Source organism: Ornithorhynchus anatinus, chromosome 16 (assembly GCF_004115215.2).
Source record: "Ornithorhynchus anatinus isolate Pmale09 chromosome 16, mOrnAna1.pri.v4, whole genome shotgun sequence".
Taxonomy (NCBI): domain Eukaryota; kingdom Metazoa; phylum Chordata; class Mammalia; order Monotremata; family Ornithorhynchidae; genus Ornithorhynchus; species Ornithorhynchus anatinus.
The window spans coordinates 27,273,077-27,287,044 of NC_041743.1; the positions used below are offsets into that span (position 1 = coordinate 27,273,077).

The following is a 13,968-nucleotide window of genomic DNA, read 5'->3' on the forward strand; positions in this document are numbered from 1 at the left end:
TTTCCATTCTATTGTGTATTCAATTCAAAGCAATTTAAAAGAAGACTTGCTGTACTACCATATATTTGCAATAATTCAATGAAAATATTCCTTTTGTATATCTCTCATTTATTAAACAGTATGAGATATAGAGATATATATCTTTAGCTCTGCACTCAGTGAACTCTGTAGCTATTTAATGAAATAAGATGTTGGCAGCGCTTTACTCATTAATTCCAGGAAACCTAGGACATTTACAATGTCCTTTACTCAGAAGTTTAAACACAAGAAACTTCTTCAGCTTAAAAAATGAGATTATGCCATTTGATTCTATTAATTTCACAATATGCACAATCCAATAATTTAATTAATAAATTTATTTCAGACCACGCTAATATTGCTGAAACACCGTCATTTAATCTAAACTAATTGCTGCAATCAAGCGTGAAATTCATGGCAATTCTGTTCAACTTAAATCCTATATTTCTAACCAAGCAATTTGAAAGCTGGTATACTTCAGTGGCTTTAGTGAGGCAACAAGCCTCGATTACTTTAATAACAATTTTAAATAACTGCTGAAGTGAATTCCAAAATGTTATAGTAAAAAACTTTTTGCTATGCTACATATGCAAATTACTTGATGCTATATGAAATTATGCCTGTAGAAATCCAAATTTTTTTCCATTTTAAAATCAGCTAAACATTAGAAAATCTTTATCTTGGAAGCGTATTACTTTTCTGTAAGTTTTGATCAAATGCCAAGCCATAAACCACTCCTGAAATCCTGGCACAATGTTTTGGAACAGACATAGTGAACAAAATATTCCATGGAGCGTGCCATGGATGGATGAAGTCTGATTATCAGGTGTAGTTAAAAAAAATAAGTAAATGTGAAATTAAAAATCCAGGCATATCAGTCACATTAATTGATCAATTACTCTGTGCAGAGCATTCATTCAATCATATTTATTGAGCGCTTACTGTGTGCAGAGCACACTGTACTGAGAGCTTGGGAGAGTACAATGTAACAGAGTTGGTAAACAGGTTCCCTGCCCACAATGAGCTTACAATCTAGAGGGATATACAAATGATCTGGAAGACTGCAAAGTTTCTAAATACTCTGGTTGCTTATTATGATCCTTGAAGTCATTCACAATTTGAATCAATCCCATCGCCAGATTAATTGACATAAATCAGACACTAGATCTGTAAGCTTTAAAAGAAAGCATTTGTGACACTGAGAGCGCAGGAGAATGTGGGCTTTAAGTCAATTCATCTCTCGCATTCCACCCACAAATTCAGTCTGTCACCAAATACTGTCAAATTCTATCTTCACATCTCTAAAATCATCCCCTCACTCTCCATTGATTCAAGAAATTCTAATTTCTCATATTAATTACTACATCAGCTTCCTTGCTGACCTCCCTGCCTCCTGTCTCTCACCGCCCCTGTCCACGCTTCGCTCTGCTGCCTGGATCGTATTTTTACAAATACCATTCAGTCCACTATCACCCTACTGCACAAAAACCTCCAATGGTTGCCCAACCACCTCCACAATAAAGAGAAACTCCTTACCATTTACTTAAAATGGCACTCAATCATCTCTTCACCTCCTATCTTATCTCACTGATTTCCTACTACAGATCCAGTCTGCTTGTCCACTCCCCTAATGCCAACCTAATCACAGTTCCTCGATCTCATCCTGTCTCACCATCGACTCCTTGCCCACATCGTCCTCTGGCCTGGAAGTCCCGCCCTCTTCATATCTAACAGACCACCAATCTCCCCACCTTCAAAGCCTAACCAAAATCACATCTCCTCTAATTGGTCTTACCAAACTCATCCTCATTTTTCCTATTCCCTCTCCCTTCTGTGCGACATTACTTATACAGTGGAATCTGTACCCTTTAAGCAACTGATATTCACCCCTTCCTCCCACCCCACAGAACTTATGTGCACTCTATAAATTTAATTACTAATTTTAATGTCTGTCTTCTCTTCTAGACTGTTAGCTCTTTGTGGGCAGGGATTGTGTCAACCAACCCTGTTATAATGTAGTCTCCCAAGAGCTCAATACAGTGCTTTCCCCAGAATAAGCACTCAACAAATACCACGGATAAAATTTTCACGATTACCCAATTATTTTTGTGCCAAATGGTTCAAACTATCAATATTTACCTAAGGAAGACCCAGTGTAATCTAAACTATTACCTTTGGTCTTTTAGTACCAGCTTGAATAAGGGGAGCTATTTCTCAGTTCTAAGATTGAGGTATTCAGAAAATAGGAAATAATCCTCTCTATGAGACAGTTGGGAAGAAGAACTATTTCTTGGGGAAGAAGATTTAAGCATGGCCAGAAGTTAATGCTGGAGTTATAAGGTTATCTGGATCTGAGAGGAACTGGTACATTGCACTCATCTTTTTTTTTTTTAAGGGTATTTGTTAAGCACTTACTATGTGCCAGGCACTGTACTAAGTGTTGAGGTAGATACTAGATAACCAAGTAGGAAAATCCCTGTCCCACAAAGCGCTCACAGTCTTGATCCCCATTTTACAGAAGAGGGACCTGAGGCACAGAGAAGTTAAGTGACTTGCCCAAGGCCACACAGCAAACAAGTGGCAGGGCATGGATGAGAATCCAAGTCCTCTAACTCCCAGGCCCGTGCTCTTTCCACTAGGCCATGCTGCTTCCCCATCCCCATCCTCTTTCTTTGGTTCCTGGCTCATTTTTTCTAAAGGAGACAGGGTTCATTTGAGAGGAAAGGGACTTTAGAACCTGTTCTAAAGGGTGTGTTCAACCCAAAACATACACTAAATGAGCTATCCTTGGCTTTTATCTTAAATTCTCTGGTGGCACTGGCGGCATTGGTATCAATCCATTATAGGCGTATTGTAGTCCTAGGGGTATCCTTAGAAGCCACTGTGATGCTTTTGCCTTAGCCCTGTTAGATTTTAAACTAATGCAGCATCAAAAGCCATACTCAAGGTTTCAAATGGAAAGAATCGATCAATATGCAAAGAAGCCTGTTTTGTTGAAAACCCCTGCATAAAAAGGTGTTTCAAGGTGCAGGGAGATGATCAGCCACTGAAAATGGGAAATTTGATCCTCCTTAAACAGGGAATCTTCCATGCCAAATCTTCCATACACCATGATCCAGACAGGCAGGACAAAACTCCAGAACAAAGGTTTCTTAATAGGAACGGAGGACAAAGAAGAGCTGTATTTACTAGGAATTACCTTTCCATTTGCAAACTGTTTCCAAACATCGGACTAATGGACAGGAGCTTGTTTGTGTGGGGGGTGGGGGGCGGGTTCTTGACTCCATAAAATCAGTAAAAATCACAAATGGGACTTTTACATTAAAATACCGTATACAATTTACTAAATAATGCAAGAGAAAATACTGTGAGAACTAAAGCACCAGAAGTCAATCAGGTTGAAGCCGATCAACAGAACTACTAGTCAGGCATTTGAGAAGGCAGCTTCAGAGAGCCAGAGAAGGCCAGTGGCTGGGCTCAACAGGGTGGGGTTATGCTTTACATGGCTCTGGGAGTCAAGCCAAAAATGCTTTTAATTTCAGAGCTGCTGGTTTCTTGATTTGGCACAGACTGGAACATTTTCCTTTTCTCTTTGAGAGAAAGAGGAGAGACAGATAGACACACATACACACACACACAAGCACACATGCGGAGGTTTTTAAAAAAGGGCTGGTCAGAATTGCCCTAATAAACAAAAGAATTGATTTCAGGATGATATCAAAATCAATGTTTTTGGAAAAACCAAAGAGAGGACAGAATCTGAATGAAAATTTCTGCTGGTCCGGTGGTGGTGAATGCATTATTCATTGGAATTTTCTCCTGTCTAACCTTCTTCCTGACCCAGATATCTTCCCAAGACTATGGTTTCTAAGTGGAAGAAAAAAGGAGAAAAGAACCTCACAACTGAGGTTTCAACTTAAAATGAAAGCCATGGGAAAGGTTTAGACTTGTTATCTTCAAAAGGAAAAAAAAAAAAAGAAACACAGGACATAGAATGCTGATAAAGCATGAGTATAGTTTCATTTTGGTCAGAATAATCAACCATGCTTGGACTGCAGTTTTTAAAATTGCTCATTATTCAAATTAAATAGCAAAACAAACCAAAGTTAAACTGGATTTCTGGAAAGTCAGCTACAAAGTTCTGATACTTTAAAAACCTGTCATAACTTTACGATTGCTTGTTGTGGGCAGGGAACGTATCTGCCAACTGTTGTGTTGTATTCTCTCAAGTGCTTAGAACAGTGCTCTCTAAACACAGTCAGTACTCAATAATTACCATTGATGATAATGATACTAGAAACTTCAAATATACTGAAAACAAGTCTATGCCCTGAGGTTTATTGTACTTTACAATATCACCTTGATTAATTTGCAATAATTTAGTAACAACTAATATTGGTCATGTCTGCTCAGGACTGGAGCATGGTTACATTCAAATCTGAACATGAATGGGCAGTGATCAAACCACACAATACGCACTTCAGTTAATGTAAGTAGGGACTGTCCTGGGAAGACAAAATCAATGTTTGGAGCCATGTATCATGAGTCCTGCCTCGAAAACCCTAACATCAATATATCTGCCTGATTAACAGTTGATTCAGGGCTCTGCTTTTCCAAGGCCGGTTCTACTTCTCTATTCCCTTGCCACCTTTAGGGAGCTTCAGAACTATTTCTAGAGTCCAGTCAGGCAGGCAGCTATGAGGGCAGAGGCACAGAATAACAAGAACCCTTAAGCAGCAGATGTCCAACAGATGGGCTTCGGGGTCAGTCAGAAGTATACGGGACAATGCTATTTTTTTTTATGATATCTGTTAAGCGCTTATTATGTTCTACGTGCTGGGATAGATAAAAGGTAATGAGGTTGGACACAGCCCACGTCCCATAATAATAATAATGTTGGTATTCGTTAAGCGCTTACTATGTGCCAAGCACTGTTCTAAGCGCTGGGGGAGATACAGGGTAATCAGGTTGTCCCACGTGAGACTCACAGTTAATCCCCATTTTACAGATGAGGTAACTGAGGCACAGAGAAGTGAAGTGACTTGCCCACAGTCACACAGCTGACAAGTGGCAGAGCCGGGATTCGAACTTATGACTTCTGACTCCCGAGCCCGGGCTCTTTCCACTGAGCCACGCTGCTTCTCTAATAATGTTGGTATTTGTTAGGCACTTACTATGTGCACAGCACTGTTCTAAGCGCTGGGATAGATATAGGGTAATCAGGTGGTCGCACGTGAGGGTCACAATCTTCATCCCCATTTTACAGATGAGGTAACTGAGGCACAGAGAAGTGAAGTGACTTGCCCACAGTCACACAGCTGACAAGTGGCAGAGCCGGGGGATTCGACCCCATGACCTCTGACTCCCAAGCCCGGGCTCTTTCCACTGAGCCACACCCATAAGAGACTCATAGTCTTAATCCTCATTTTACAGATGAGGTAACTGAGGCACAGAGAGGTTAAGTGACTTGTGCGAGGTCACACAGCAGACAAGTGGCAGATTCATAATTAAAACCCGGGTCCTCCTGACTCGCAGGCCCATGCTTTATCCACTGGGTCACACTGCTTCTCATGGCAGTGGGGGAGGATGGGTAGAAGAAATCCTGCATCAGGTCAAACTCATCCTAAAGTTTTTCAGAACGGCCACAATGATTAATGACAAAAGCACTAACGGAAAAGTTCTCTGGGGTAAGCTAGTTAGAGAAGCATATTTCATTAGAGATATTAAGAAACATATGAATTCTGCAGATTTTTTTTAACTGCCCCTTGCAGATTCAGCTACTCTAAAAGATAAAGTCAGTGTCTTTCCCACTGCTTTGGAACCCCAGCCCTCAGGGAGTACTTGACGATTTGGAACCAGAGATGGAGGCGTGAACTCTAAGTGAACTACAAATGACTGGACTGTGCGAAAGGGAAAAACAAAGAGAAGCACGTTTAAGGTGGCAGGTTTTAGGCAAATGTGACATTTTACAAATGGTTACTTGAACATTCAGGGTTCAGATTGCTTGGCTGTCCCCATGATATGTACGCCGTTACACATAATTGTGTGTAACATTAATTCTATTTTCATTTGCTCAACATCATAGCAAAAGAGATATAAGGGTAAGTTTTTAAATACACTTACTATAGCATTTCAAAAAAAAAGACAATAATTCTAAAATGCAGCAAAATTGGCCTGATGAAGGTCACCCTTCAGAATCTAGAATTGTCCCTTGCCCCAGTCTCTCTCCAGGCCCTAGGGCAGTGCCGGTTGCCCCCAGATATCCAATCTAGACTAGCCCCTGGCCCAGAAGTTCTCCAAGAAGATTGTAAGGGGAAATGGATAGGGCCAGATTAGGGGGACTTGAAGGGAAGGCCAACAATCATATTAAGTCAGAAAACAGAGACAAGAATCTGTTAGAAATCCTGAAACTGTTTTGGACTCTAGGGAGGCCTCAGACAATTAGGGCCAGCTAGGGATCAATCAGATCTCTTGGGGAAGGTTGGGTTCAAAACAGATGCTTGCTTAAATTGGCTCAGGTTGCTTTTGAAACAACCAAAATTCCAGAACTAAGGTCTTACAAAACTCTGGTCCGTATAGCAGCTCCAATATTCAGGGACTCACCAATCCACTCTTATCAAAAAGTTGTTCTGCCATCCCTTGAAGAATTCTGGGATAGAAGAAAATATCACCGAAAGAGAAGAGACTAGAAAATCAAAATCCTTACCATCATTTCACTGGAATTGGCACTATGCTGGAGTCAGAAGCCTGGATTGTGCTCTCTTTTCCACTGTAGACTAGTCCTTTGGACTTGGGCAATTCATGCAAAATAATGATAATGATAGTAATGATAATTATAAATAATTGTCATGTGTGTTAAGTGCTTACTATGTGCCAGGCAATGCGCTAAGCGCTGGGGTGGATACAAGCAAATTGGTTTGGACAAAGTCCCTTTCCCACATGGGGCTCACAGTATCAATTCCCATTTTACAGAAGAGAAAACTGTGTCACAGAGATGTGAAGTTACTTTGCCCAAGAACACAAAGGAGACAAGTGGTGGAACTGGGATTAGAACTCAGGTCCTTCTGACTCCCGGGCCTGTGTTCTAACCGCTAGGCCATGCTCTTTTCCTCCCTCTATCTTGGTTCCTCCACAGATAAATATGAAAATTATATAATTTCCCTCTCTCCCTCACAGGTCTGAAGATATACAGGATAATGTGAGTAGCAGAGGTGTGTGCTTTTGGAAGAAAAAGCATTTATGAATTCTTAACTACTATAATCCGCATTTCCTCCATGACAACTGACATCTTAGTTGAGACTTTATAGTTGCCAAAGATGTATACTTTTTAAACGGAGAGAATCAAAAAATGCATGTAATTGATTCCAAATGAGACACAAGTCGAAGAAAGCAAGTTTATAAATAACTATTTCTCAAACTTTCTGAATAGACTCTAGCTTCTCAAGAAGCTTCTTTCTCTCACAGCACCAGCAGCAGAGGTAGAAACAGTGAAATCCATAAAACAAGGATTAACATTTTGGTAAACTAATATTTCAGTCAATACACGGAATTCAACAACAGCTCAGAAAAGGCCACTAGACACACTAATGAACCAACTGAGATGACAATCCTGGACAGTGTGACATTAGAAGCTTGTGCTGCTGCACATGAAAGGTAAAACCATCAATAATAGTTCTCAGAACTAGGCCCCAGGAAACAATAATGGCAGGGGTACAGCAGGGTACGTATTCTTCTGCTTCCGAAAAATTAATTCACACATTTATGCAATACGCTCGTGTATGAACTCAAAAAAAATTTCACTAAGTTCTGTTAATTTTCAGACTTAATTGAAGGAACAGAAATACTACTATGTGTGCATTAGGATGTTATTTTTGATAAACATTCTAAAAGTGTGACAGCACAAATGAGAACAGTGATTTCAGGGTGACAGGGATTTTTTTCTTTGAAACCGTAACTTAATAATAATAATGATAACACTGAGAACTGTGGTACTTGTTAAGCGTTTACTATGTGCCACGCACTGTTTTAAGTACTGCAGTAGATTTGAGATATTAGGAGTGGACACAGTTGCTGTCCCACATAGGGCTCATGGTCTTAATCCCCATTTTAAAGAAGAGAAAACTGAGGTACAGAGAAGTTAAGTGATTTGCCCAAGGTCACAGGGCAGAGCCAAGGTCTGCTAAGTGGCAGAGCCGGGATTAGAACCCAGGTCCTTCTGACTCCTAGGCCCAAGCTTTATCCACCAGGCAATGTTGCTTCCCTACTTAGTGCTTACAACAGTGCTTGGAACATGATAAGTGCTTAACCAATACCACAGTTATTATTATTAGGTCTCATATTGGTACGACTGTGGCAGGATTATTTTTCAAAAAAATCTGGAGTATCTTTTAATAAGATAATATACAATATAAGAATATAATCTTTTATATTTTAGATAATAAAACTGAAAGGTGTTCGCTCAGCCATTTAAGTAAGGGCCCTCATGATACATAATGAATCCATCTATGTTATATTATGCTCATATGGCTCAGGGATCAATTCGAGTGTCACTCAAAGTGCAGGAGTTAGTACCATGTCAATGAAAAACTAAAAACTATGTCACTATCCTTATATATGGTCGAGAGCACACATAAATGTCAGGAAAATGTTAAGGTTTGGGGTTCCAAAGAATCCCGGTGGTAATGGCAACTGTCACTATGTCAATTTTAAGTACCGGTAAAGTGTCACTGGTATACTCTGGGAAAGGTAATTAATTCTAAAATTAACACCTCGTTAAAAATAACTACGCTGAGGAAATAATCACTTAAGGGTAAACTAATAAAACGAAGTAAAATCAGATTTAAGGCGTGGATTTTTACATTTCACTTTACCCGATCTCAGCATTTCCAAAAAGGGCTCATTTGAATACTTAAGCAATATGAGCGCTTATAGACTCCTGTTCACCCTTCAGCGAACTTCCAAATTAATTTTCATAACCGCTTCAATCCCTATGTTAAATAGTGCCCCTTCCACTGTACAAATAAGAAGTGAAAAGAGAGGCATATGTAAAGCTAAGAGAAAAACAGGGCCAAAGAGGGAATCGGGTTTAGAACTTATGTCTATTTGCCTTGCAGTCTGTCGGGGCTGGTACCTCGTGGGTTCTCAGTAAACATCAAGAAACGTGAATAATATCGGTCTTCTACTTGGGTGGAAGTTTAAAGATGGACACTGAAAAGCTACTAGTAGATAACCCACTTTAGTTTCTCATGTTGGAAAACGGCCACTGATATTAGTCTTGGAACAAGCATCTTGTTGGCTAGAGCTCTGCTCTCTGCTGCATTGGGAAATCAATAAACAGCAAAAGACCAGTTCAGTGGTGGCTGCAACGTTTTTTTTCCCGGGCTTATAGGGCATTATAACAATAAAAAGGCTACTCAGTTTCGCTGCTATATAAAGCAGAAACACTTTCCGTTTCTCCCATTCACTTTTCCTTTTTAGTCCACCATAGGTTATACAAATTAGAAAAGCAGCGTGGCGTAGGGGATAAGAGCATGGGTCTGGGAGTCAGAAGGATTTGGGTTCTAATCCCAGCTCTGCCACTTCTCTGCTGTGTGACCTGGGGCATGTCACTTAACTTCTCTGGGCCTCAGTTCCCTCATCCATAAAATGGGGATTAAGACCGTGAGCCCAATGTGGGACGGGGACTGGGTCCAATCTGATTAGCTTGTTCAGGGCTTAAAACAGTGCCTGGAACAGAAGTAAAGGCTTAACAAGTATGATAATTATTAATTATCATGGGAGACAGGGACTGTGTCTAACCTGTTCAACTCCACACTTGGAACAATGCTTGACACACAGCTCTAAAAAATACCATAAAAGTAAATATGTGAGTGTTTTTCTGTTATTGACTCACACACATATTAGTCACATAGAACACATTCCACAAACGAAGTGGAGCAATTACTCCAAAATGCTTAGAAAAGGAGAAAATAAAAATATAATTTTTAAAAAGCTTTCATCTCCATCAGTGCTTAAAAAAAGGCACAAAAAGAAATGAACAATTAGCTTTTGAGGTTTGCTCCTGAAGTTTAATTAAATAAGCATTGAGTAAACAACCAAAGTGTTCCAGAGGGGACACAAAAAAGTTCTCAAGTTGAATTACCAAAATTTCAAAATGTCAATTAACTTTAAATTACAGTAGAGAAAAGGACCTGGAGAGTTTTCAACATGACTAACGGTAAGTACTGTCTGTTCTGAGGCAAGAGGAAGCTGAACAGCTGAAGTTTGAGTTCTCAGTCCTGACGTGTTAAAACCAACTTCATGGCAGAGTGACTTTTTCAACTCAGTTGATAAAGAATTAACCCAGTTCCTTCTGAAAGTGGGAGATCCCAGATGCTCTCACATTTCTTCCTTGGTATATTTTTTTTACTAAGACAGTTCATTTCGCTACGCTTTGCTATGATTTTAAGGTCCTGAAATGGTTTGAGACGTAAACGAGAAATACAGCCAGGCCTCAGATTACTCAGGAGGCAACGATCCAACTGAATCATCTAGCCTCCATACTGATCGCCCCACCTCATGCCCTTTCCCCTTCGTATAGGGCTCTCTGGGCCACGAAGCTGTTTATAGCACCTTCTGCAGAAGGCAGCAGGGGAAGGAAGAGCAGGGGAAAAACTGAATCAGCCGATCTGGCTATTTGCCAAAAGCACCAGAAGAGAAATAAAGGTTAATCTGAAATTTGTGGATTATGTGAAAATTTTATTTATCTATGTTGTCCCGGACTTCCACTTCTACAGATCATCAAGGATTGCGTGTAAGCCAACGGATAGGCAGATTTCCTGTCCCGTGCTATTGGGAGTCCATGGGCTACCAGCTGTGAAAATTCCACACTGATTACTCAAGATCTAACAAATCTCCCAAATCCTGTCCACAGATCAAGGCCCAAGAATATTACTCCCCATTGAATTTCTTCAAAGATTACAACTTAAATATTAAATAAAACTATAAAAACTATAAAACTATTTTTGTTTTATCCACTTCCTACCACAGTGGTAGAAGCATAGGGGACACTCTCTCTTGCAAAATGGCAATGCTGCAGAACGCAAGGCCCAAATTCAATTAAAATGAGACTGGCCGAGTCAGAGGGAGTGTGAATTTTCAAATGTGCACAGCTCCCTAACACTCCATTTTATATTTCTGATCAACATGTGTGGTGAGAAGTGACACGACACTGACTAAAATGCATCGATTACTAACTCTGACTCATCACTATTAGCACCATGTGAATTTTTTTCACCGTTCTCGATTTTCATTTTCTGAAACCAAGTCATGCATTATTACACAATTCAGATACTACAATGGCTTCCACATAATGATTGCTATTCCAAGTGTACTGAATTTCTGCATTTACAATGACCGAGAGTAATAACAGTCATTAGCCACAAATGAAAATATTCACTGTATTCTGACCTTATTAAAATTCCCTATGAAAGCACAAAATTAAAATGCCACTCACTCAGTGTAAAGTAAACTTTGTTAATTAAGATGTATGTGAACTGTTATCCTGTGGCCTTGTGTACTGCAGGAGCTTGAATTTCTCCTTCATACCTGCATCTGAAATGCCTTCGGCTCCTGTCGAATAAAAGCTGCCAGGTGAGCAGGCTGTCACTTCAGCCTGGGCTAATAGATTCTCCAGTGGCTTGTGTTACAGCTCATGTCACGCTATTAAAACCATGTGCCTCGGAAATGGTGTAACGTGTAGCAGGGTCTTGTCAGCTCCGGATAATCAGACTCTGCTGGGTTGCAGGAGTAGATGCAGCTGAGACTGGCAATATAAATATGCAAATCACAACGGTCCCCTTTCCGCACCACTGTTCCTACCTCTAACGGGCCTCGTGGAAAGTCTGTTTGTTCAGCTCCTACTTCCAGGGCTACATCAACAGAAGCAAAAGGACGGCTGGCCATCTGCTGTCGCTCTCGGAGCAGTTGCTAGAGGGGGTTAAAATTATTTGTTTTAAAATGGTGGTTGTTTTAAAAGCACAAAAGCCCACAATATTCTGTCCTGCTTTTTCCACAAATGGTACTGTCAGCCCTTACTCTGCCCAGAGTCACAGCCACACCAATAATGGCAGAAAGATTTTCTTCCCTTGGCATGGAGTTATCGTGACCCGGAGGTCTGCTGTAAGCAATGCTTATAAAGAATTTTTCATTGCCCTCCACCCCACAAGTCTAACAAAATGTATTCACAACATTTTGAAAACCTCAGGTGAGAGGTGTTATTCAAGGGCTGTCCTCAACATGTTAAGCTTTTTGCACTCTTAACAACCCACACTTTTGACTTAGTGAAAGAAAAAAAGAAACAGTCCAAATGGTTAGGATAAGTAAGTGCTATTCAATCACATGCATAAAGATTAAAGAAAACCAATACCTGCCAAGAAAAAGGTCCTGTAGGCCTTCAAAATCCCTAGTCTAATGTATTAAACCAGCTGGAGTTACTAGTAACAATGTTTACAACCTCATGCAGAAAAACAGCAACCCTCTTTCAATTATTTAAAAAGGATGATTTGGAGTTTTCTCCCTCTGAGGTTTCATTTCTGACAAGCCCACAGATTTTTCTTACCGTCCTTGTATCGTTCAGTGCCTTCCACCAAAACACTTCTACACCCCAACCATCACTACCAAGGCAATTTGCATTTTTTCCTCTACCTCTACCTGCAATTATATTTCTCATTAAGCCAGAAAAGAAAAAAAAGAAAAAAAAATGGATGACCGGGGCAAGATATTACAAATCTCACCTCTCTGATTCCATAAAACTAATAAAAGCATTATTAAATATTTAAAGTGCAATTAAAGGCCTGTGCTCTTCCAAATAAGAACATCATACCATCTGGAAAAAGCAAAATCTTTGCATAAAGTGTAATAAGAAGAAAGATACTTCATTTTCCAGACAGGAAAGTCTGTGTATTCAATAGCAAATCCTAAAATACTAGCTATTGGCCTTTGAATGTATCCAGCATATTGGGGCATATTATTCATAAAACACCCTCTGAGATAATAAAGAATATGCAAAAATTTGTGATGGCTGTTTATATTTAAAACTACTGCTTTATTGGCTGTGACAGTGGAGTAAGAATGTTTTGTAACACCTTTCAAAAGGTTTGCTTCATGTACATTTTCAGGATTTTTTTTTCTTTTCTTTGAAAAAGAAGAGACCCCAGGGATAAAATAAAAATACCACAGTCATCTAAATGATTTCTAGTTGGGTTCCCATTTGTGTTCCTTAAAGAATAAATATGTTCAAACCAAAGAGAAAACATGATCTGATGACCAGGTTATACATTTCAATTTAAGATGAATTACAGACTTAAAAATGTTAGTAAATTAAAAACAGTTTAAGCCTTGTAGAAAGAGGAATGCTCTTCTGGTCTAGCCGGTGAGCCATCAGCCATGAAAAAGCAATAGAATCTGGTTATGATACTGTCTTCTACATACTTTGGTAAAACAGTTAATTTCCCATTATCTGTCTCCATGTCAAAACCGGAGAAATAACACTTTCAATGTATGAAGCAGTCCATCTTTTAACTAAATTCAGGATAAAACCGGCTTCATCGGTGATAAAAAAGTTTCCTTTCCTCCTCATTTTCTATTCCTTAAAACTGACAGTGATTCCAAAATTACCCTATTGTTGTCAAACATTAGGCTTTCTTGAAACAACATTTTAGGGGAGTAATATGATTACAGCTCTGGTGATAGTTTGTTGGGTTTTTTTTAAAAAAAGGCACTTCTTTTCTTCCACATTATGAACTACTCAGGTAAATTAGAAAATACTTGCTAAAATATTTTAAGCCTGGGAACTACAGATTTGGTCTTCTTGTTGCATGAGGATAAGCTTTTCTCTTTTAGTACAGAACGTCATTATTTTTTCACCATTTATTACGGCAGAAACTCCATATTTCATTTGAGTGCCTTTGT

The 13,968-nt window shown here is 39.5% G+C and overlaps 1 protein-coding gene across 2 annotated transcripts in view; it reads right to left on the bottom strand.

Moving 5' to 3' along the window:
- Positions 1 to 13,968, bottom strand: part of ATRNL1 (attractin like 1) — a 602,864-nt gene that overhangs the window by 184,923 nt on the left and 403,973 nt on the right. Inside the window, exon 27 of one of the 2 annotated variants that reach the window (XM_001513843.4) lies at positions 11,878 to 11,985. The exons of the other annotated variant lie outside the window; for it this stretch is intronic. Coding sequence (XP_001513893.2) covers positions 11,878 to 11,985 — 108 coding nt within the window. The remainder of the gene's footprint in view (positions 1 to 11,877; positions 11,986 to 13,968) is intronic. 2 annotated transcript variants of the gene reach the window in all.